We start from the raw sequence: 20,405 nt of genomic DNA, 5'->3' as shown, positions 1-20,405 counted from the left end.
CTGGCCAGTTACTGTGGGAAGAAAGATCCCACAGCAGACAGGACTTCGCAGGTACTTCCCCTAAACACTGGGTCCTTCCCAGAGCTGGGAGCTAAGGGTCAGACCTTGCTTTGGGGAACCCACTCTCAGGAATCTTTGTTTGGGCTCATAGCACCATGTGCAGAATCTGACTTCAGCTTCCTCAAGATAGTCCCAGTAGGACACAAATGTCCTTAGACTGTGACTTCACTGACCAGCAGTCTTTGGTCAGCTTCCACACTGCTTGGTCCAGGGCCATAAACCACCCAGTGTAGCTGCTATAGATCAAATTCAGGTCTTCTGGAAGTGCAGTACGTACTCACAGCTGATAGCTCTCTCTCTCTTTTTCAAGACACGGGTTCTCTGTGTAGCCCCAGCTGTTAGCACTCTGTAGACCACAATGGCCTTGATCTGCATGTCTCTGCTTCCCAAATGCTAGGATTTAAAGGCATGTGCCACCACCGCCTGGCAGCTGCTAGACTTCTCTTCAGGATCTATTCTGGAGACTGAAGTCAGGGTCTCATGCCTGCTGGACAAGCACTTACCAATGGAACTGTCTCCACAGCCCTCTGCCCACTCCTGCAGTGGTCTAGCCCTGCTTGAGATATCCTTCTTGGTGTATATATGCTTTAGTGCCTTTGGTTCGTCTTTCTTCTACTGCTGGTGTAAACAGTGACCAGCCGCAGTCTCAACGTGGTGCCATGTCTTCACCGATGGTCACATCTCACGTTCTTGCCAACTAGATGGACTTGACAGTGCACAAACACTACTACCTTTTGTTTGTCTTCACTGTTTTGGTTGAGGTGAGTTCACTCTGTAGCCCAGGCAGGCCTCCGACTCCCAAATGCTGAGACACCACACCCAACTTCTTTCTCTTGTACTAGGCACATGCTGCCCAGTGCAGCTTCAGCCCCAGCCCTTTGGTTTACTCTCGTCTCTGTGACTGCCCTGAGCCTCTCTCCCCAGTCTCCTCTCGAAGATAAGACACACAGGCCACGGGGAAGTCTGCCTTTTATTTGTTCTCATAGCTCCTGAAGGATCAGCCCCGCCAGATGAAGCCTTCCCCCGAAACTTCACAAGACACTGATTCTCTCCCAGAGCTAAAATGACCCCCTAGATACCAACTACAGCCACCCTTCCTATTCCTAGGCCAGTACCCTACTGTTCTGAGGACTTGGTTCCCTTCCTTTGGCTGGCTTCTCACTTATGTTCATATGCCCTCCTTAAAACCCACGCTCCCTGACTAGGTTCTTATCAGTACAAGTCACCCTGAATGGCTTCCTGCCTTACCCCCATGCCAGGCCTGGCAGCCCCCCCCCCCCCCACTCAACTAGGACTACCTGCAAAAACACACTTGTTTTAAGACTCCAGAAACCAGATATCAGGCTGGCTCTTCAAATTCCCTGAGGGCCTTGGTTCCTTAGTTGCACTGAAGGGGTACAGAAACTGACTAAGCCAAATAACCCATAATGGGGGTATGTGGGAGAAATCCAGACATGAATGGGATAGGAGAATGAAATAAAGGGTTAGAGTGAAGCTGAAGGCAGAGGTGCAGCACACCTCCCTCCTCTGGCCTGGACCCTAGGTGCTGCGGGTCCTCTGGCTTCGGGCCTTGTACACCTCAATTAGCAGGTCCTTCACATACTGGATCTCTCGCTCCACTGACTCAGCCCTCTCCCTCAGCTCCCGGTTCCGTGCCTCCAGCCCCTGGCACTCGCCCTCCAGGGCCTCGCCCTCTGCCCGCTTCCTCTGGCGGTACCTGAGAGCTGCTGACTTATTCTGATCTCTCTTCTTCTGCTTGCGGTCCCCTCGGGTGCTGGCAGGACTAGGATAGGGAGCTGGGCGGGATGGTGAAGGCTGAGGGGCCAGAGGGGTAGGAGGAGGTGGCTGCTGGGGGACAGGGAGGGTTGCCAAGCCTGAATCCCCTGGCCCAGTCTCACTGCGGCAGTAGACAGCTAGCAGATCCAGAGTATCCAGGGTAGGGGGCTGAGGAAGGTCAAAGGTGGGCAGGGGCAAAGGTAGGGGCAGAGAGGGTGCTGGAGGTGGTGGGGAGGGTGGTGGGAGGAGTGGGGCATCAAGGAAGAAGTCTTCCATCTGTTCTAGTTCCTTCTTGAGTAGGGATGTCATGGCTTCCAGGTCAGGGGGTGCTGGGGAGGGTGGGGGAAGAGTTCCTGGGGGGAGAGGTGCCTCCAGAGGTAGGAGGGCCGTGAAGTCAACCCGCTCTGTCATCCAATCAGAGAAGCCATCACCTGAGGATGAAGGGGAAGACATAAAGGTCCCTGGGGTCTGTGCTTTACCCACTTGGTGTTCACTCATGTCCCCATCACCCCACCACTGAATCTATAGACCTATCATCAGACCAGTAAGTCAGGAAGAAACCAGTGAACCAGGCAACCAACCAGTCAGCCCACTCATAATCAAGCAATCAGAAGACCAGCTAGTTTACCCACTAAGCTAGTAACCAATGAACTAACCAACCAACCAATCTACTACATAATGAATCAGGCAGCCAACCAGTCAGCCAGTCGCACAGTTCACCAGCCAACCTACCAACAAAATCATTAATCACTGAACAAGCCAGCCAATCAACCAACCAACCACAGCTGACAGCCAGCAGTGAATGAGCCAACCAGCCAGTCAGCCAACCATACAGGTCAGTAGCCAACCAAGTAACCCATGAAGTCAGCCATTGAACCAGTGACCCAGAGTGCTCACCAGCCAACAGTCAGCTAAAACACCATCTAACCAATGAACCAGCCAGTCAGCCACTCAGACAGTTCGACAGTCAGCCTGGGGGTGAACTAATCAACTTACTAACCAATCAATGATTCAGATCAGTCAACCAACCAGTTAATTTGCCAACTGAGCAATGAGCTAATCAGCCAGCCTCGATCTGAACCGTGCATACCTAGAACAGGCTGGGAACCCTGCAGGCCCTCGGTACCGATCTCGTGTACGAATTCTTTCTTTTCCGTCCCCTCCCCACCAGCTCAACCCGCCTCTACTCTTTAACTGTTCTTACCTGCCAGGGGCTCTCCCCCCCCTGGAAGCCCGCCCTCCAGGGCTCCCCCGAGGACCTCATAGGGGCCTAGGGGGGCAGGGGCCAGGGGGAGTTTCCCATAGTCTACGAGCCAGCCCAGGCCGCTAGCTGGGAGCAGGGCCCTGTCCAGCTCCAGCCCCAGGGTCGCCAGGAGTGACATGGCTGAGGCACAGGCGCAGGGCACCAGTGGCAATGGAGGCTGCACCAAGAGTCGGGAGGCAGCTTGGACGACTGTTCAGCTGGGTGAAGACAGGCACCAAGGCGATGGTGGAGGACCTGCAAGAGAGACAAGAGTGAGTGGGACTGGGGTCAAAGGCAGGCAGACTCAGACTTTCTCTCCCCAAATTCCATAGCTCCGCGCATTCCCAAGGGAATTCTTGGAAACTCCCAAGCCCCATGACCTCCCTCAACACAGAGACCTAGTGTTTTCCCATGGGAATCACCTCCAGCCCCTCCTACCCACCTCATCTTATTCTTCCTAAAGATTTCAATCCCAAGGGAATTTTCTTCTAGTCATGCCCCTTCCGCATCAATGTTTCTTTTAAGCTACGCTCCCTTTATTGTCCACTCACCCCACAGAGGTTCCCAGAGGAATTCTGCCATGCCTGGGCCCTTCATCAGTGTCACACACTCAATTCCCACTCTTCCCTTAGAATTTTAGGTGACTTCTACAAGCGCCTGCAGGAAGCCCCGCCCACTCGCCTGTCTGTCTCAGTCAGTTCCCGCCCTCAACGAGCGAGTCGTCACAGGCCCCGCCCCTGTAGCCCTACCGTCACCTATATCTAAAAGGGCTCGCTGAGACTTTCCTGTCAATCTAAAAGAGTCCCTGCCCCAGCAGGTGCCTGATTGGAGGGAAGCTGGGCCAGAGTGAGCCGCAGGGAACCCCGGCCGGTCTAAGCCCCGCCCTTTCGCGCACGGGCTCGCCAAGCGTCAAGGCGCATGCTCAGACCCTAGACAGCTCTCTTGTTACGCCACTAGCGTCCTGGGGACCAGAGCGCATGTTTAGTCAATTACTGGCCGCCCTTCGCAGTTCAGGCATCGGGATGGGCTAGTGCGCATGCGCGACAGGGTGTGGGCCACAGTCTCCAGCACGAAGGAGAAAAAGGAACTGGGAACTAGCGCGCAAGCGCACCGGCGCTCGAGCCGACCTTAAAAGCCCTCAAACTCCGGAACACCCTACCCTACGGCTCGAGCCCAGTACGCATGCCCAGCGGACGCGCCGGGACCGTCTTCTCACTTGTGCGCCTGCGCGACCGTGGTTCCTCGCTTCGTTTCCCCACCCCCCCACGAGATCGGCTCGTGAAGCCCCGCGAGCCCAGCGAAAGGGCGGGAAAGGCGGTTGGAGAGGGAGGGGCGAGCGGTTACTCACTCCATGGCTGCGGAAGGAAGAGGGGGCGACGGCAGCGGCGGCCTCGGCTGAAGAGACGGCGGGAGCGGAGAGTGCAGGCGCGGTGAGCGCGGAAACGGGGCCGGGGCACGACGGGAGCGCGGCTACAGGGCCATGGCGGGGGCTGCGCGGGCGGAAGCGGCGTGGCGGGAGCGCTGGGAGAGACTGCCTAGAGGACTGAGAATGAGGCGGCCCCGGGGCCGGGGGACAGATATACCGAGGCGGCGCAGCGCGGGCCGCCCGGATCCCTCCGCGCCCCGCCCCCGCGAGGCCCCGGCGGGGCGGTGGGGACCCGGGGCCGCCATGTCTCCCGGATCCTCTCTCGCTGCTTCAGGCTTGGTGCTCGCGGACCCGGGGCTCGGTCTGCTGCTTCGGTGGAACCCTGTTCCGTCGCTCATACCCGCAACCAGCTCATCTTTCCCTGCTACATGAATTTGCCATCAGTCCCCAACCGCTGTCGCCTCCGGAGAGCCCACGTGGGATGGCGAGTTCAACCTAGCTTAGGCTTCATAGTCGAGTTCGAGGCAGCTACTGCGAGATAATGTCCCCGAAATGTTTATAAATAGGTGTATACATTCACAAATATACCAGCTTTGGAAAGTGGGTCACGGGATCCTAATCACAGGGCTTCTGCGGTTTTTTTTTTTTTTTTAACATTTTAATTCACCATGTGGATTCCAGGGTTGGAACTCGGATCATCATGTTAGGCAGCCTTCACCCACTGGGTCATTTCACCTATTTATTCGGTGTGTTTTTAATTAAGAGCCCTGAGGTCCTGATTTCTCCACCCAGATCCATAGCCATCCAACATGTCCATTTGATCGTTCTGTGTGTCCCACCTCCAAGGTTTCTGTTTCTAGCCATCTCTCTTGTCCTCAACCTACGTGCTGGTGGTCATCCCCTGCTGATCTCCTCTAGGCTCTAATCTGATCAGATGGTTCATTGTTTTGCCCCTTGCTCTGGCTTCTTTGTGGTCCTTGCTTTCTTACTACCCCACTAGATAAGTGCTTCCTGATCCTGACCAAAATAGGATGTGTATGTTACACTTAGTAAAAGAAGGTGTCTTGGGGGCTAGAGAGATGGTTGGTTCAGTGGTTAAGAGTACAGGCTGCGCTTCAGGCCGCCTGAGTTCAATTCCCAGCACCCACCTCAGATAGTTCACTTCCTGTAACCCCAACTCCTGTAAAAGAATAGAAATTAATATTTTCTTAAATTTTCTGTTGTCCTTCCCTAGACTGACATATAAACCCTGCTTTGCGCCCTACGTCCATCTATATCCGAACATTCCATTTGGAAGTATGTAGTAGCTGAGAGACTGAAATTAAGGGGTGAAGGTGGAGTTCAGTAGAATGCTTGCCTATTTCACACAAGAGTCTCAGGTTCTGTCCCAGCATTTTGAAAAATGGAAGCATAAGAGATCATGAGTTCAAGGTCAAACTGGCTGCTTTCAGTATGTTTTAAGAAAGGGTTCAAAGGCCAGGCCTGTTATCTTACCTACTTAAGAGGCTGGATAGGAATATTCGAAGTCAGAGCCAGAGCTGCTGCCTGATTTAGAGGTTTACCTGAGTGGTAATCTCTAAACCTGACCATCTGAGTTCCATCCCTGGGACCCCATGTGGTAGAATGACAAAAACAACTCTAGAACAGAGGCTGTCCTCCGACTTCCATCACCTGTGAGTGGTGGCATGCCTGTTTTCTGAGTAAGAGTGTAACTTTAAAAGAGAAGAATAGGTTCAAGGCTTGCCTGGACTAGAAAGTGAGTTCTTAGCCATCTAGGAAACTTACAAAGACCCTGACTTTAAAAAAAAAAAAAAGTGTGTGTGTGGTATATACATACATACATACATATATAACACACACACATATAATGGGCTAGGGTTGTAAGTTGGTGGTACAGTGCTGCTGGCCAGGCCCTGAGTTCTATCCCTGCTATTGTAAAAAAAAGATTCAAAGCAGGTGGGGGAACTGGCTTTGAAAGTGACCACTTTCCCTCAGAGTGATCAATTTTGTCTGCTGTCAGTGTTTGAACACTGGTTCTGTAGCTGCCTGATTTGTGTTCACTTGCCAGCTGTGGACTGCATTAAGTCTGTGTGGAGTGTGCTTAGGTTAGTCACACAGTAGGTGCTACCTAAAGGCTGCTACTAATACAGAATGGATGTGTTCTGTCTCCTGGTGTACCTTAATTGTCACTGGTCTTCTACTTTTTTTGGGGGGTTATGTATTAGAGATTGAATTTGGAAGCCTTGCAACTAATGAGCCAGGCCCTCTGCTGCTAAGCTTTATCTCCACCCCATAGGGTTTTTGTTTGAGAGTCTCTTGCATTCCAAGATGCCCTTGCACTACCAAGTCTTCTTGCCTTTACTTCCCAAGTGCTGGGATGGCAGATGCGCACCACCAACCACCAACCTTTTTGTAGGCAGTGCTGGGATGGACCCAGGGCTTACTGCATGCTAGACAGGCATGCTACCACCTGAGCTGCATTCCCGGTCCCAGTGGGTACCTTTTTTTTTCTTTTCTTTTCGTTTCTAGTCCCCAGGGACTATGGTGCAGTGCCCATGGTGCTCCTTCCCTCACACTTAGTATTTTGAAGCAAACTTTTGGGATAATCTGAAAGATTGCAAAGACAGTGCAGAATAGGATGCCACACCCATACTTTTCCCCATGGTGCATTTGTCGTACCCTTTTTCTGTCCCGGGGCCCCACCCCCAAATCCACTTTGACTCAGTCATGCTGCATGGGTGCTGGTTTTCACATTTAGCTGCCATGCCCTTCCCAGCATGTACACAGCAATCACTTTATGGTGGTTATGGTGGGTGATCATCCATGGAGGCTTACCACCCTGAGCCTTGGCTAGTACCCAGGCCTATGTTGTCATGTATCCATCAGTTGTGTTATTGTCTCTATCCCTAACCCTTACCCAGCCTCACATGACTTCCTCTCCTCTCAAAAAATGAGTAAGTAAATAAATAAATAAATGAAGTCCTGTGGGGAGCCAGGAGCAAGGGTGGAGCTGCTTGGAACTCTTTTCCAGTGCGGAGGGGCCTGAGCTGGGAAGTGAGTGATGGGGAAGGTTGCAGGCAGTTGCATCAGCCCTGGCTCTGATGGGTAGGAAGGAGTGAGGGAATTCTCTAGGGGTCACACAGCACCTGGCAACCGCTCCTAAGTAGCAAATACCTGGATAGGAGGCCCCTGGGCAGAACACCATGAATCTGGGGCTTTGTGCTGAGAGGGGGCCTTTCATCCCAAAGGCCTATCTTGGTTGTGAAAGACAAGACTGAGGCCTATGAAGGGTAAGAGAATTGTGCATGGCCACAGTTATCTTTGGTAGTGCAGGGCTCCCCACTGTGCCCAACTTTGGGGGCCTATGAGGACTTAAACTTGGACTGTTACTTGAGCATTTGTTGTTGTGTGTTGTTTTTGTTTTTGGTTAGTGTACAAAGAGGGGTTTCATTGTGATACTTTCTGTGTATCTTTAGCCTTGTACACCCAGCTGCCTCCCTCATCAGCAAGTCCTGGTTTCCCAGTTGAGGGAACAGCCTTATGTGATGGAAAAAGCTTGGGCTTTATGGGCCCTGTCTATGAACAGGGATTGGTCTGCCTGCCTATATCTTGATGGGGGCACCAGCGATCGTGCCAGTTGACTTCCCCGTGTGAGTGCACATGTCATTATGTCTGGCTCATTTCCCCTGGTACTTGAGCACAGTGCAATGCTTGTAGACTAAGGGTGTCATCTCATCCAGCAGCTCAGGTCTGCTGTGGCTTCTTTTCTCTTCCACCACACTAGTACGTTAGGACCCGCCTAACAGGTGGATGTCTGTGTCCATGACCATCTCCTCCAGTATGTAGAGGATAAGGTTAGACCTTTGTTCTTTCCCACAATCCTCACAGCCCCCAGCACTCTGCCACCCGCCACCCCCATATGCAGCTAAATGAGATGCCTGTATGAGGACAGGAAACTTGATACATAAACCCCACACAGTGCTAGGGAGCAAGTAAAACTGGGTCACTAAGTCCAGGGGTTGGAGGTGGGCGTCCTGGCAAACAAGGGCAGGAAGGCCAAGGCCAGCTCAACTGGGGAAAGGGCAGTGCCACGTGGCCAGGCGCCCAGAGTTCTCCAGAGCCCCTGCCTTTCTGTTACATCACCTCCTCCCCTTCAGTAGAGGTCACTGTTGCAGCTCAACACAGCTGAGCTGGCCTCGTGCTTCTGTACTAGCTCCCACCTTGTGAGTGTCACTTGACTAGTATGTTCCCTCTTGCTGCTGTGACAGGTTAAAAGACTCGGACACAACGCACTTGGCATACCAAGTCCTGGGCATACTAGTCTCTAAAGGCTGCTTCATTTTGAGGCTATGGCCTCTTATGTCCCCTCAGGCTTCTCTGCCTCCATCCACTTGTAGCTTCTCCTTCCTCTGAGTTTCCTGCTTTCCTTATAGAAGCCCTGTGTTTGTGCTTTGGGATTATCTCCCAGATAATCCACTTGAGTCTTGAAAGGAACCTTCACATGACTTATCTACACTGAGTGCTTTGCCATGGGATAGTGTTCACAGGCCATGGATGCTGGTGCGGTTGAATCTGGGTGGTCATTATCCATATGCCATATCTTTCCGCTCAGTCTGTGTCCTCATCTAGGAGATAATATACTCTTAGACTGGATAAAGGGAAAGAGCAAGGTGGCAGTTAACACTGTAGTGGCCTGGAACCTAGGAGCCAATCCTGATTACTCCGTGCCTGGCACCTCATTGAAGAAAGCAAGGACAATAACTGCAGCATCAGGGCAGTAATGGTAGAGGGTTAGTGGTAAAAAGGCCCAGGCATTCATTACGACTGAGCTGTTCCAGAGGGTCAGAAGGGCTTGCTGAGCACCCCAGTCACAGCTGAAAGGGATTGTAGGTGGGCCTAGGCAACTGCTGAGTTGACAGGAAAGGTGGAAGTCTAGACTGTCTGAGGTTCGATTTTGGACTGCTAGTGAATACTTAAAAATCTCCAATTTGTATCTCTCCCCTTGCATCTTTATCGTGGGTGGCTTGGAGTCTGTATTTCTGGCTGCACCACAGCAGTTAGGGACAGGAGATGCTCTATGTTACTGCTGAGTGGGTAGGATGTAATCTGAGACTGGGATTGGAAGACTAGAGAGGTGTCTTGGCATTGATGGGGTGGAAGGTCACAGGGTGAGGGAGGGGTGCCTTATGGAAGAAGTTCTGCAGGCCGCTACTGGAGTTCTCTTGGCTTCAGTGGAACAATAGTAAGTTTCCACCTCATTTGCTGGGAGATAGTGACACAGGACATTAGGTACCTAGCCTTGTGACACAGTCTTGTAATTCTTGCACTTGGAGATGGAGACAAGGATCAGAAGTTCCATCATAACTGAAGTAACTTATTTTAAGGCCCTGATAACTCTGAGACTCTGTGTCAGAAATAAAATTTAAGAGGGGCTGAGGATATGGCTTAGTTCAGTGATAGTTCAGTACAAGGCACTGGTTCTCCCAGAACCACAGGAAGGGAGGGAGGCCACCCTTCCTTTGCCTATAGCCTGCTACCACCTGATCCCTACAGAAACTCCTCCATACAGCCTAGGTGAGCCTTGCCCTACCTCACTGCTGCTTCAGAAAGCTGCTGGTGCCTCCTGGTGTTCATTCAGATGACTGGTGCATTTTAGCCCTTTTCCTCCTAACCTGGCCTACCCAGCAATGGTCTTATTACTCTTTGCTTTTGGCAGAGCTATGTGGGTGCTGTGCTGCCTCTCTGGTTTTTTCCCCCCATTTATTTATTTGTTTATCCATTTATTTATTTATATTTTGTGGCATATTTATATTTTATAAATATAACTTAGGCTGTATAACCTAGGCTGGCCTCAGACTTTTATCAGTCCTCCTGCCTCAGCCTCCCAAGTGCTGAATTTACATGTATATATCACTACAACAGGCGGCCTTACTCTCTTTGAGGCTGATGGATATTTTGGGTTTGCTTGGCCCTTCATTGTTTTTTGGTTTGGTTTGGTTTGGTTTTTCAGGGTTTCTCTGTGTAGCCTTGGCTGTCCTGGACTCGCTTTGTAGACCACAGCAACCATGGGCTGTAACAGCAGCTGGAGTAAGAAACAAGCTAGAAGGGGCTTACAGGGACAGTCTGTGATATGCAGAAGAAAGAATGGCAGTCTGTCCTAAGGGGAGATGCCTGTGGGTGTGCTGTATGGTGGGACTTACTCTTTGTTTTTGTCTTTGAGTGTGTGAGCCTTTGTGAGGTTATGTGCACCATGTGTGCCCAAGGAGGCCAGTGGGCAGTTCTGGAACTATAGTTACAGGAAGTTGTGAAGCTCTTAACTCCTGAGCCAGCTCTCTGGTTCTTTGCTTTTCTTGCTGTGTGGTCCTGGTTGGCCTAGTATTCACTGTATAGCCTAGGCATTCCTCCTAAGTGCTAGACTATGGTCTTGAACCATCGTGCCAGGTTGTGAAGACTGCTTGAATATTAAGGTCTGATCAGATATGTTGGCTGCAGGGGATGAAAGCATGGGAGAATTTTGAGTTCCAGATTTCCTTATCTCAAAACAAAAAATAGGGTTGGGCATAGGAAAAAAAATTCAGTGCAAGAGAAAAACTGTTTCAAAACAGTAGGAACAGACACTGGACAAAGCAGGGACTAGACTTTAGCTGGAGCCACTGCGCGTTGTGTAGCAGTGCCCTGTCTCAAACAGAAGGGCCCTTCCTTCTAGGGCCTACTTGAGCTGGCTGGACGACGTGCGCCTGTAAGGGTTGCTGCCCGAGCCCCAGGACGCAAGTTTATCCCAGCCCACTGCAGGGCCCTAGTTCAAAACCCTTCTTTTCACCCTCTCTGCTGTAGGCTTCTGGTTGCCGGTTAGGTTTGGGAGTGGGGCTGTTTGTCACCTAAGCTGGTGGAGGCCCTGGGGAGTAAGGAAGGATGTAATTGCTAATTAGCTTTGGACTGACTTCTAGGGTACAGAATGTTTCCTCTGGAGGAAGAAGGGAGAAGGCTGAGAGCTTACTGGTGCAGTCATTAGAGGCGCACAGGCATAGGATTTAGTCGGTGCCCCTGAAAGCCTCATCCCTTCCTCTGCCCAGTGAGAGATATGCTTGCTTCAAACAGTATTTTCTTTTTTCTGTTATTACTTGAAACAAGATCTTGTCAGCTGGCATCGAACTTTTGATTTTCTTGGCTTTTTCTTTTCTTTTCTTTTCTTTTTTTTTTTTTTTTTGAGATATGAGGGAAGTGCATGTGGGGAAAAGAAATATGGTGACATCTTGGTGCCTGCTGCTAGGGAGTGAGGAACCAAAAGGGAGTAAGTGGTGGCTTCTCCAGGGTCTCAGGAGAAGCCACCCCTTGCCACTGGGCAGCTTTAGCATAAGGTCGGCCAGAGCTTGTGTTCCAGGTGGTGTCTGTGTGGTGCTTGGTGTGTACCTCAGTCAGGTCATGAATGCCAACCTTGAAGTCAGTGAGATGCTATTGGTCGCCAAGATGGATGCTGCACTTGGTCTTGATGGTGTCACATTGTCATCTTGGGGAACATTTCAGTATTGGTACAAACAGGTTGTAATTTCTGAGATAAATGCAGGGGAGATGGTGCTGCATGGCAACCTTTTTTTTTTATAAAGATTTATTTTATGAGAAAGTCAGAGGACAGCTTTTAGGAGTCAATTTCCTAGGGGGAAACTCAGGTCAGCTGGCTTTACAAGTATCTGTATCCTCCGAGCCATCTCCCCAAGACCTTCATTGTTATGTTTGGACAGGGAGAGTGCAGAATGATGTTTGCCTACATGTTTAGAAAGTTTCTGGAAAAGCTGGGTGTGATGGTGACCTGTGATCCCAACAGCCAGGGCAACAGAATCTGGAATTCAAGGTCAAGTTTCCATTTAAGAGACCCTAGGCTGAAGCATAGGCCTAGGTCAGCAGAAGCTTGAGGACCTTAGTATTGGACTAAGCCATGTGAATAAAACACCAGATGTAGGGTGTAACCGGTGCTTGTCTGCTTGTTTATATGCAGGTGTGAATGCAAGTACACATGCTTGTGGAGGACAGAGGTCCACGTGGGGGTCTCTTCTGTCTCCACCTTACTGAGACAGGGTCTCCCACTTGACCTGGAGCTGAGGCTGACTGTGATCCACATTGCCTCAGACTGGGAAGGTACCCTTTTGCTTGCCTCAGCCTTTCCCAGCAAAGGCACTGCCTGCTTTGCACTGGAGGAAGTGTGTGGTTGATTTGTTCCCTGGGGACTGGAGGGTTTTTTTTCCATGAGCGAGACTGCCGTGTGGGACCTACGGGGCACGGGGTGTGGCTGAGCCTTCCAGGGATCAGGTTCTCCCTTTTCTTGCCTCTGCCTTCACTCTTTGCCTCTCTGGTGGTCTTTGGTCCTGCCATGGCCCTTTTCCTACCGGTTTTTGTTTTGTCTCAGCAAGGCAAAAACTTCTGGCTAGAAGGCCACTCACAAAAGCAGAAAAGCAAGTACCCTAGTTTGTTTTTTGTTTAAGAGCTCACGTAGCCCCGACTGGTCTGAAGCTCACTGTGTAGCTGGCATACCTTGAACCTTTATTCCTTCTGATTCCACTTTCTAAGTGCTGTAATTACAAGCATGTGCCACCATGTCCATCCTGTTGAAGTTCTTAAAACTATTAAGGGGTTGGGGATCTAGCTAGGTAGGTGGTAGAGCGCTTGGGCAAGCCCAAGGCCCTGGGTTCAGTCAGTTCTGGGAAAAACAAAAACAAAAAACTTAAGAGTCTCAAACCAGAAGGTCCCCTCAGAACTAGCTGCTCTCCAGTCCTTCTCTGGCTCTGTGTTGTCACAGCACCACCTGGTGGCCATTGGTTGTATGCCAGGGTCAAAACCTGACTGATAAGTTGTTTTCCCAGCAAGTACCCGACAGGGATCTGATTTCTATCCATTCTCTAATACCCTTTCTTTTTCTGGTGGAGAATCTGAGGCATAGGGGTACCTTAAGACTCAGATGCCAGGGCCAGGAGTGGGGGGCTGGGTTTCAGATGGGTGGTGGGGTCTGCTCTTGTCCTTGTGTTATGCTGTGTTGTACCAGGAAACAAATAGGAAAGAAAGCTCCCATGTTCTTTTGGACCTCAGTGATAGCTAGAGCACTGTAAGAAAGCAAGTGTTTGGATGCCATTAGGGTTTCATTTCCATTAGATGGCTGGCCCGGGGCTAGTGCTGTGCTGCCTTGAAAGGTTACATCCCCCTCTTTGATGTGCTTTTCCCTTCAGGAAGGTTCCAAGGCCTGCTGAGTAGTGGTGCTCTAGCTAATGCTATGCTAGCAGTTACCAGCTCTTGTTCAGACTAGCCATGAACACTTACATAGTGCCTAGAACAAAGCAGACGGGTGCCATCCATGGTCACCCTGTTTTGGGTGGCCTGTTGCTGCTGGAGTCCCTTGGTGGACAGTGCTCACTGTGTTCTGCACATGTGACCCTGGTGGAGCAGCATCCACACCTTACTCTTGCACATTAGACTTCCCAGCTGTGCCTCTTGAGAAATGAGCTCTAGTCTACACACGGTCTCTCCCTTGTTCTCTCTGGCTACTCAAGGACTACCACAGATGAGGATTTTGAACCAGCACAGGTAGTTTTATACCAATTTGACCCAACTCTCTGGGCTTGTGACCTCTTCTGCCTTACTCCACTGAGGGACATGTGTGATGGCTTTGGGTCCAAATGGGTCATCCAGAGCCATCTTCATTTTGAGCTCGTCTTACTTCTGTCAAGCCCTCTAGCCACATAAAGCACACCCTACCTTTTCTTTCCCCAGTCACACTGGCCTCATCTGTTCCTTTGGTGATATCTGTTGCTTTGTTAAAGCCCAGCAAGTGCTCAGCTTTTATGTGGACAAGTGTTCATGTAGAGTTTGTTTGTGCTCTACCACTCGTGTTCAGAGGACAAGCCCTGATTCCTTGCCTGGTAGCCACCTAGCTCAGGATGGTGTTGAGTGTGAAAAATAGTCTGAGTGACTTAGGCACGGCAGGCCAGTGGTAAAGAAGTGCTTAGGTGTTGGCAGGCTGCCTGTGACCTGGGCACACAGATGATCAGGAAGCAAAAAGGACCTACCACTATCATCCATGCTCACATGGGAAATCCCAGCGCTCAGGAGGCAGGAGCAAGGTGGCCAGCCTGCCTCGGAAAACTATCAAGAGATGGATGGAAAGACATTGTGGAACTAGGAAGAAGGCTGGGGAGGACACAGCAGCCTGGGCGACTCCTGTGGCCCCAGTGGCTGCCTAGCCCCATGTGCCATGTTGCGAGGAACTGGCTGCTTCCTCACCCCCATGCTTTCCTGGGAGCCTCTACTTTGATGTAGATGGAAGGGCTATAGCTAAGATGGCCTGCAGCTTAAAGTGTTCCCAGGGCTAAGGGAATTATCACTTGCTCACTAGGGCAGACCTTACCTTATGCTTATTTCTTTCCCCAGAGTTCAGTTAAAGTTCCCGACCTTACTCATCACCCTACCTTCCTCCCAGCCCATTGCTTCCAACTTTGTAATTTAGCTCCATACTTGTCAGGCCTCTGCAGCTGCTTCAACAAGGAGTCGGAGCTACCAGAGTGTGGTGGTACACAGGTATAGGCAGGCAGGTCTCCGAGCTAGTGTACATAGTGAGTTCTAAGCTGTGTAATGAGAACTCATCTTTGAAGAAAAAAAAAAGTGAGTTGTTGGCATAATGTTTGTGGCTGTGCCAGCACTAATGCCAGTAAGACCTTTGTCTCCCTAATGTCTGGCAGGACTCAGGTGGTCCTCACCTTTCTGGAACTCACACATGATGCTGTGTATTTCATAGGATAGCCATCCTAGCAGACACAGTACGGGTAACCAAGCCATCAGCATCACCGGAGGGGTGTGTCTTGGGTCATTAGGCTGAGAGAGTGTAGCTCTGAGTGCCTGTGTGAAGACAGGGAAGCTCACCTGAGTCATGAGGGTCACCCACCATAAGTCACATTAGCATAGACTGTTTGGCAGAGTGTTCCGGGGACTTGGGTTCCCACCCAGGAGCCTCCTGCTGTTCAGACTCTGTCATCTCCAGGCTGTGCTGCCACAGGTCCCTGGTGGCTTTCAACAGTAGGCGTTACAGCATCACAGAGGCTCCTTTTTTTTTTTTTTTTTTTTTTTTTCAGTAATTATAGCGAACTTTCTGTAAATGAGAATTCTCAGCTGCAGTTTACTAATAGCAAAAGTTTTCCACTCTGTTTTAAGAACTGAGGTATGAAATATAGCTGATTTGGTGTTTGAGCAGCTATGACTCGTCTGGTTCAGATGCTCACCAGTGAGGAAGTCTCCATCATACCAGAGTTGTCCGGGTACAGAACAGGGCTCCAGTGGACCTGCTACAGCCTCCTGAGAGTGAATAACCTTCTCCCAAAGGTCCTGAAAACTCAGCTCTGAGAAAGCCAGCACAGTGTGGGAGGGAGTTAAATACTCAGGTTATGGGAGTGGGAGAGCACCAGGCACTAAGCTTCTCATTTGGGACCTTGGTGATTCATCATAGAGGACATTGGAAAGGAAACGGGTGCTACAAGCTTCAGTACCCACACAAGTAAGGGCCAGGCCAGATGTCAGAGCAGGCCTTGGCAGCCTTCAGTCAAAGAAAATGATATCTGACTTTGCTGCCTACTGAGTCCCATTACCCTTCTGTCCTCACACAGACTCATCTCTCCCAGGAGAACTGTGGGCTAGGGAGCAAGAGTGCCACATGGGTCTGCTGCCCAGAATCTTGTAGACTACTGTTACTGCTCTTGTCATGGCCTGATGATTCACTGAGCAGAGGCCACAGACTAAATTCACAGTAAATCTGAGGTTAGCCACAATCAGGTCTTCCTAGGAACTTCACAGCTGAGTATTGACACAATCCTGCATGCTACCTTCTTACCCTGAAAATGCCTCAGGCACAGCGAGCACCCTAGTCATTTTCTTATGTCAGTTGCTCAGCAAGCACCTAAGTGCCATCCCCACTGAGGCAGGGTCTGAACTCAGAGAGGCTTAATGATCTTGCTAATGTTGAGGGAAGGACAGGATCGCTCAAACCTGCTATACTCTGCATCTGTGTTTATTCCCTCTGGTTACTATCACAACCTACCACAGACTTAGGGCTTCAGAACATGAGAGGGTGTAACAGTGTGTGTCTGTAATTTCTACATATGAGAGATGGGGCAAAAAGATTGCAAGGTTGAAACCAGCCCGAGCGTCATACTGAAATTCTGTCCCAAAGAACAAAATGTCAGTGTTTGGGGAGATGACTTGGGCATGAAGACCTTGGGTTAAGCCCTAGCATCCACATAAAAAAGCTGGACATAGTACCTGGAGCTTTCTGGCCAGCCACCCTGCCTGCTTAGTGAGTTAGAAGTCCCAGTAAATGATGACTCCCTCTCAAAAGATGTAGATAACTGGAAAAGATATATTTACCACCTACACACACACACACACATGTATACAAACATAATTCGGAAGCCCACTAGTGGTGCTTCTCTACTATCGAATAAGCCTTTGGCCAGTGCTGCCCACAAAAGGGACAGCCCCTATCACCTTGAGAGGCCCCAGCAGGGGTCACACAGCTCTGAAGGGTGCACTCTGCTGCACTCTGGTTCCACTTGGAGTGTGAGTCTGTGGTATACTGTGTGAGCCATTCAACTTTGCATCTCTGTCTCCTTGTCCCACACCTGGATAGGGGAAGTGCCCTATGAGTCCATGAGATCCATTGAATCCACTGCTATCTCATCACCTGCTAGCTTGTGGCCCTGGGGAGATGATGCAGCTTTCTACATATCTCCATAGCTCTGATGGGACAAGTTTACCTCCTAATTGTTGCCTGCAGTGCTCCCTGACACCTTCCTCACCACATAAGCTTTGGAAACAGCAGCTGGATGGCTCTCCCTGGAGCTGATCCAGTCAGAGGTTCAGTGCTCTGTCCCTCTTCCCTTTGTTTCTCCCACCCATCATTGGTTTCCACCTAGGGGAGAACCCTAAGTAACATCTGCTTGGCTGACCTGGGTCTCCATTATTTATCCCTGAGCACTGTGGTCTCATGCCCACCCTGATTTAGAAGGGCACAGGCCGAGGCCTGCTCTGCCACAGAATTGAAGTCGAGTGCTGGCAGCCTGGAAAAGCTGGTCCTGCGGGTGTTCCTTGTGTCCTGGCCCCAACTCACTAGAGTGCCTTCTTGTGGACTACCTAAGACCTTCCTGGTAGTGGGAGTTGTGCATGCCCCAGGAGCACTGAGGAACTGGTTAGGTTAGCGAAGGAAGAGGCAGGGCTGCTGCCGGCTCTGCATCCATCCCGCTACCCTCCACAGCACTGAGCTTGCTTGTCCTAAACTGCCATCTGACCATGTCACTTCCTCTGCTCTAGAAACCTCCCCAAGGTTGCAGACGCTGACGGATTTGCCCCAGAGTCGGAGTAGCTGCCATCTGGAGATTCCACAGCCATGAGTGGGTTTAACTTTGGAGGCACCGGGGCCCCTGCTGGCGGTTTTACATTTGGCACTGCAAAGACTGCGACCACCACACCAGCCACTGGCTTTTCCTTCTCTGCTTCCGGGACCGGAGGGTTTAATTTTGGGACTCCTTCCCAGCCAGCTGCGACCACCCCTTCCACTGGCCTCTTCTCACTCACCACACAGACCCCAACCACACAGACCCCAGGGTTCAACTTTGGAACAACACCTGCATCTGGAGGATCTGGCTTCTCCCTGGGGCTCAGCACCCCAAAGCTCAACCTGAGTAACACAGCTGCCACACCAGCCACAGCCAACACTGGCAGCTTTGGGCTTGGCAGCAGCACTCTCACCAATGCCATCTCAAGTGGCAGCTCCTCCAGTCAGGGGACAGCCCCCACTGGCTTTGTCTTTGGCTCCTCTACCACCTCTGCTCCATCTACCGGCTCCACGGGGTTCTCATTTACCAGTGGCAGTGCATCCCAGCCTGGAGCCTCTGGCTTTAGCATTGGCTCCATGGGTAGCTCAGCCCAGCCCACAGCACTGTCTGCCTCTCCGTTCACTCCAGCCACTCTGGTGACCACTACAGCAGGAGCAGCACAGCCAGCTGCTGCCACACCCACAGCTGCCACCACCAGTGCAGGGTCTACACTCTTTGCTTCCATAGCTGCTGCTCCTGCCTCATCCAGTGCCACAGTGCTCTCCCTCTCAGCTCCGGTGACAACTGCAGCCACTCCTAGTGCTGGGACTCTGGGCTTCAGCCTCAAGGCCCCTGGAACAGCTCCTGGTGCCTCCACCACCAACACCACCACTACTACCACCACCGCCACCACCTCCTCCTCCTCTACAACCACTGGCTTTGCCTTGAGCCTGAAACCCCTGGTGCCTGCTGGCTCCAGCAGTGTGGCAGGTACTGGGACTGCTCTGCCTGCTTCCAGCACAGCAGCTGGGGCTACCACAGGTCCCGCGATGACCTATGCGCAGCTGGAAAGCCTGATCAACAAGTGGAGCCTGGAACTGGAGGACCAGGAGCGGCACTTCCTGCAGCAGGCCACGCAGGTCAATGCCTGGGACCGCACACTGATTGAGAATGGGGAGAAGATCACCAGCCTGCACCGTGAGGTGGAGAAGGTGAAGCTGGATCAGAAGCGCCTGGACCAGGAGCTGGATTTTATCCTTTCACAGCAGAAGGAGCTGGAAGACCTTCTGAGCCCGTTGGAGGAGTCAGTGAAGGAGCAAAGCGGCACCATCTACCTTCAGCATGCCGATGAGGAGCGTGAGAAGACCTACAAGCTGGCTGAGAACATCGATGCTCAGCTCAAGCGAATGGCACAGGACCTCAAGGACATCATTGAGCACCTGAACATGGCTGGTGGCCCTGCAGACACCAGTGACCCGCTGCAGCAGATCTGCAAGATCCTCAACGCGCACATGGACTCCCTTCAGTGGGTGGACCAGAGCTCTGCCCTATTGCAGAGGAGGGTGGAAGAGGCCAGCCGAGTGTGTGAGGGCCGGCGCAAGGAGCAGGAGCGCAGCCTTCGCATTGCCTTTGACTAGCCCCACGTGAGTGGGAGGGGCTCCTTGGGTTGCAAGGGTGCTGGCTTTCTTTTGGGTGGTTGTGTTGAGAGAAACTTTCTTTGGTTTGACTCCCTGTTAGCAGAAGTGTTTTTGCGAGGCATGGCACTCATGGATGAAACTGTGGGCTCTGGAGACTAGCGTGTAGGTCACTTGAGCTCCTGGCCAGCATTTAAAGGCAAGTGTTGAGTCAAGTGCCGCCTCACAGCAGCTCAGTTCTCTCCTGTTTGTCCAGCTCACCTTTTATCTACTCCAGTTCGACTGTGATAGTTGGACAAGATACTTCAGAGGAGATACTGCCCAAAAAACTGGGGTGGAGACGTGGTGGGTTTGAAAGCCCAGTGCTTCTGTGCTTCTCCAACTCCCATCTAGCCCATGTCCTCCAGAGCCTCTGCCACACAAAGCAGAGTGAGTCGAGGCACACTGAGCTAACACCTGTTTTGCGCGGACTACCTCTGTCACCCCTAGCTTGTAAGCTCCTATGGCAGGGACCGGCTGCTATGCCAGGGTTGCTGCAGACTGCTTCTGAGTGTCCCGGTGTCATCTCAGACACGGTCAGATCCACAGTGTTGAAGGCCAGCAGTCATGTCCTGGTCTGTTTTATTTCTCTGTACTCTGTCTGCTGTAGCCTGTGTGGCCTCTTACTGAAATGTTGCTTTTCTAAATAAAGAAAATGTTGTGAAATCAGACCTGCTGTGAATGTGGATAGTGGAGAAAGGTCCAAGATTTGGTGGGGTGGGGTGGGGTACTTCTGGTTTGGTATCTAGTCCCGTGTCACTGGGTTGGAACCACAGGCTGAGTGAGCTATCTTCCTGGGGTGGGCAGGTTGCAGGTGCAAGAGGAGAGTCCTGTCCACCAGTGTACATAACTGGTAAGTCATCCATTCCTGCAATGGGTGCAGGTGTCATTGTGATGTCATCAGCAGTGGGGTACAGGGAACCCTCGGAGGAGGTTTCCAGATG

General features: G+C 51.4%; 2 protein-coding genes across 4 annotated transcripts; one reads left to right on the top strand and one right to left on the bottom strand.

The window, feature by feature from the left end:
* Window positions 1-1,012: 1,012 nt before the first annotated feature.
* Atf5 (activating transcription factor 5) lies at window positions 1,013-4,566 on the bottom strand. Of its 2 annotated transcripts, none has more exons than XM_021633957.2 (3): window positions 4,428-4,566; window positions 3,041-3,334; window positions 1,013-2,267 (listed from the first exon to the last, which is right to left on the bottom strand). In XM_021633957.2, the coding sequence occupies exons 2-3, from the start codon at window positions 3,216-3,218 to the stop codon at window positions 1,600-1,602; spliced, it is 846 nt and encodes a 281-aa protein (XP_021489632.1). In that variant the 5' UTR covers window positions 3,219-3,334; window positions 4,428-4,566; the 3' UTR covers window positions 1,013-1,599. The 2 variants fall into 2 exon arrangements, with proteins under 2 accessions (XP_021489632.1, XP_060235788.1); XM_060379805.1 differs by lacking the exon at window positions 4,428-4,566 and adding an exon at window positions 3,631-3,786.
* On the top strand, window positions 4,370-20,130 carry Nup62 (nucleoporin 62). Of its 2 annotated transcripts, none has more exons than XM_021633956.2 (2): window positions 4,370-4,509; window positions 17,784-20,130. In XM_021633956.2, the coding sequence occupies exon 2, from the start codon at window positions 17,860-17,862 to the stop codon at window positions 19,423-19,425; it is 1,566 nt and encodes a 521-aa protein (XP_021489631.1). In that variant the 5' UTR covers window positions 4,370-4,509; window positions 17,784-17,859; the 3' UTR covers window positions 19,426-20,130. The 2 variants fall into 2 exon arrangements, with proteins under 2 accessions (XP_021489631.1, XP_060235625.1); XM_060379642.1 differs by lacking the exon at window positions 4,370-4,509 and adding an exon at window positions 7,589-7,735.
* The last annotated feature ends 275 nt before the right edge of the window (window positions 20,131-20,405 follow it).

Source organism: Meriones unguiculatus, chromosome 1 (assembly GCF_030254825.1).
Source record: "Meriones unguiculatus strain TT.TT164.6M chromosome 1, Bangor_MerUng_6.1, whole genome shotgun sequence".
In the NCBI taxonomy this organism is placed as follows: Eukaryota; Metazoa; Chordata; class Mammalia; order Rodentia; family Muridae; genus Meriones; species Meriones unguiculatus.
Note: the sequence above shows the minus strand (reverse complement) of the source record. Positions and strands in the feature narration are given on the sequence as shown.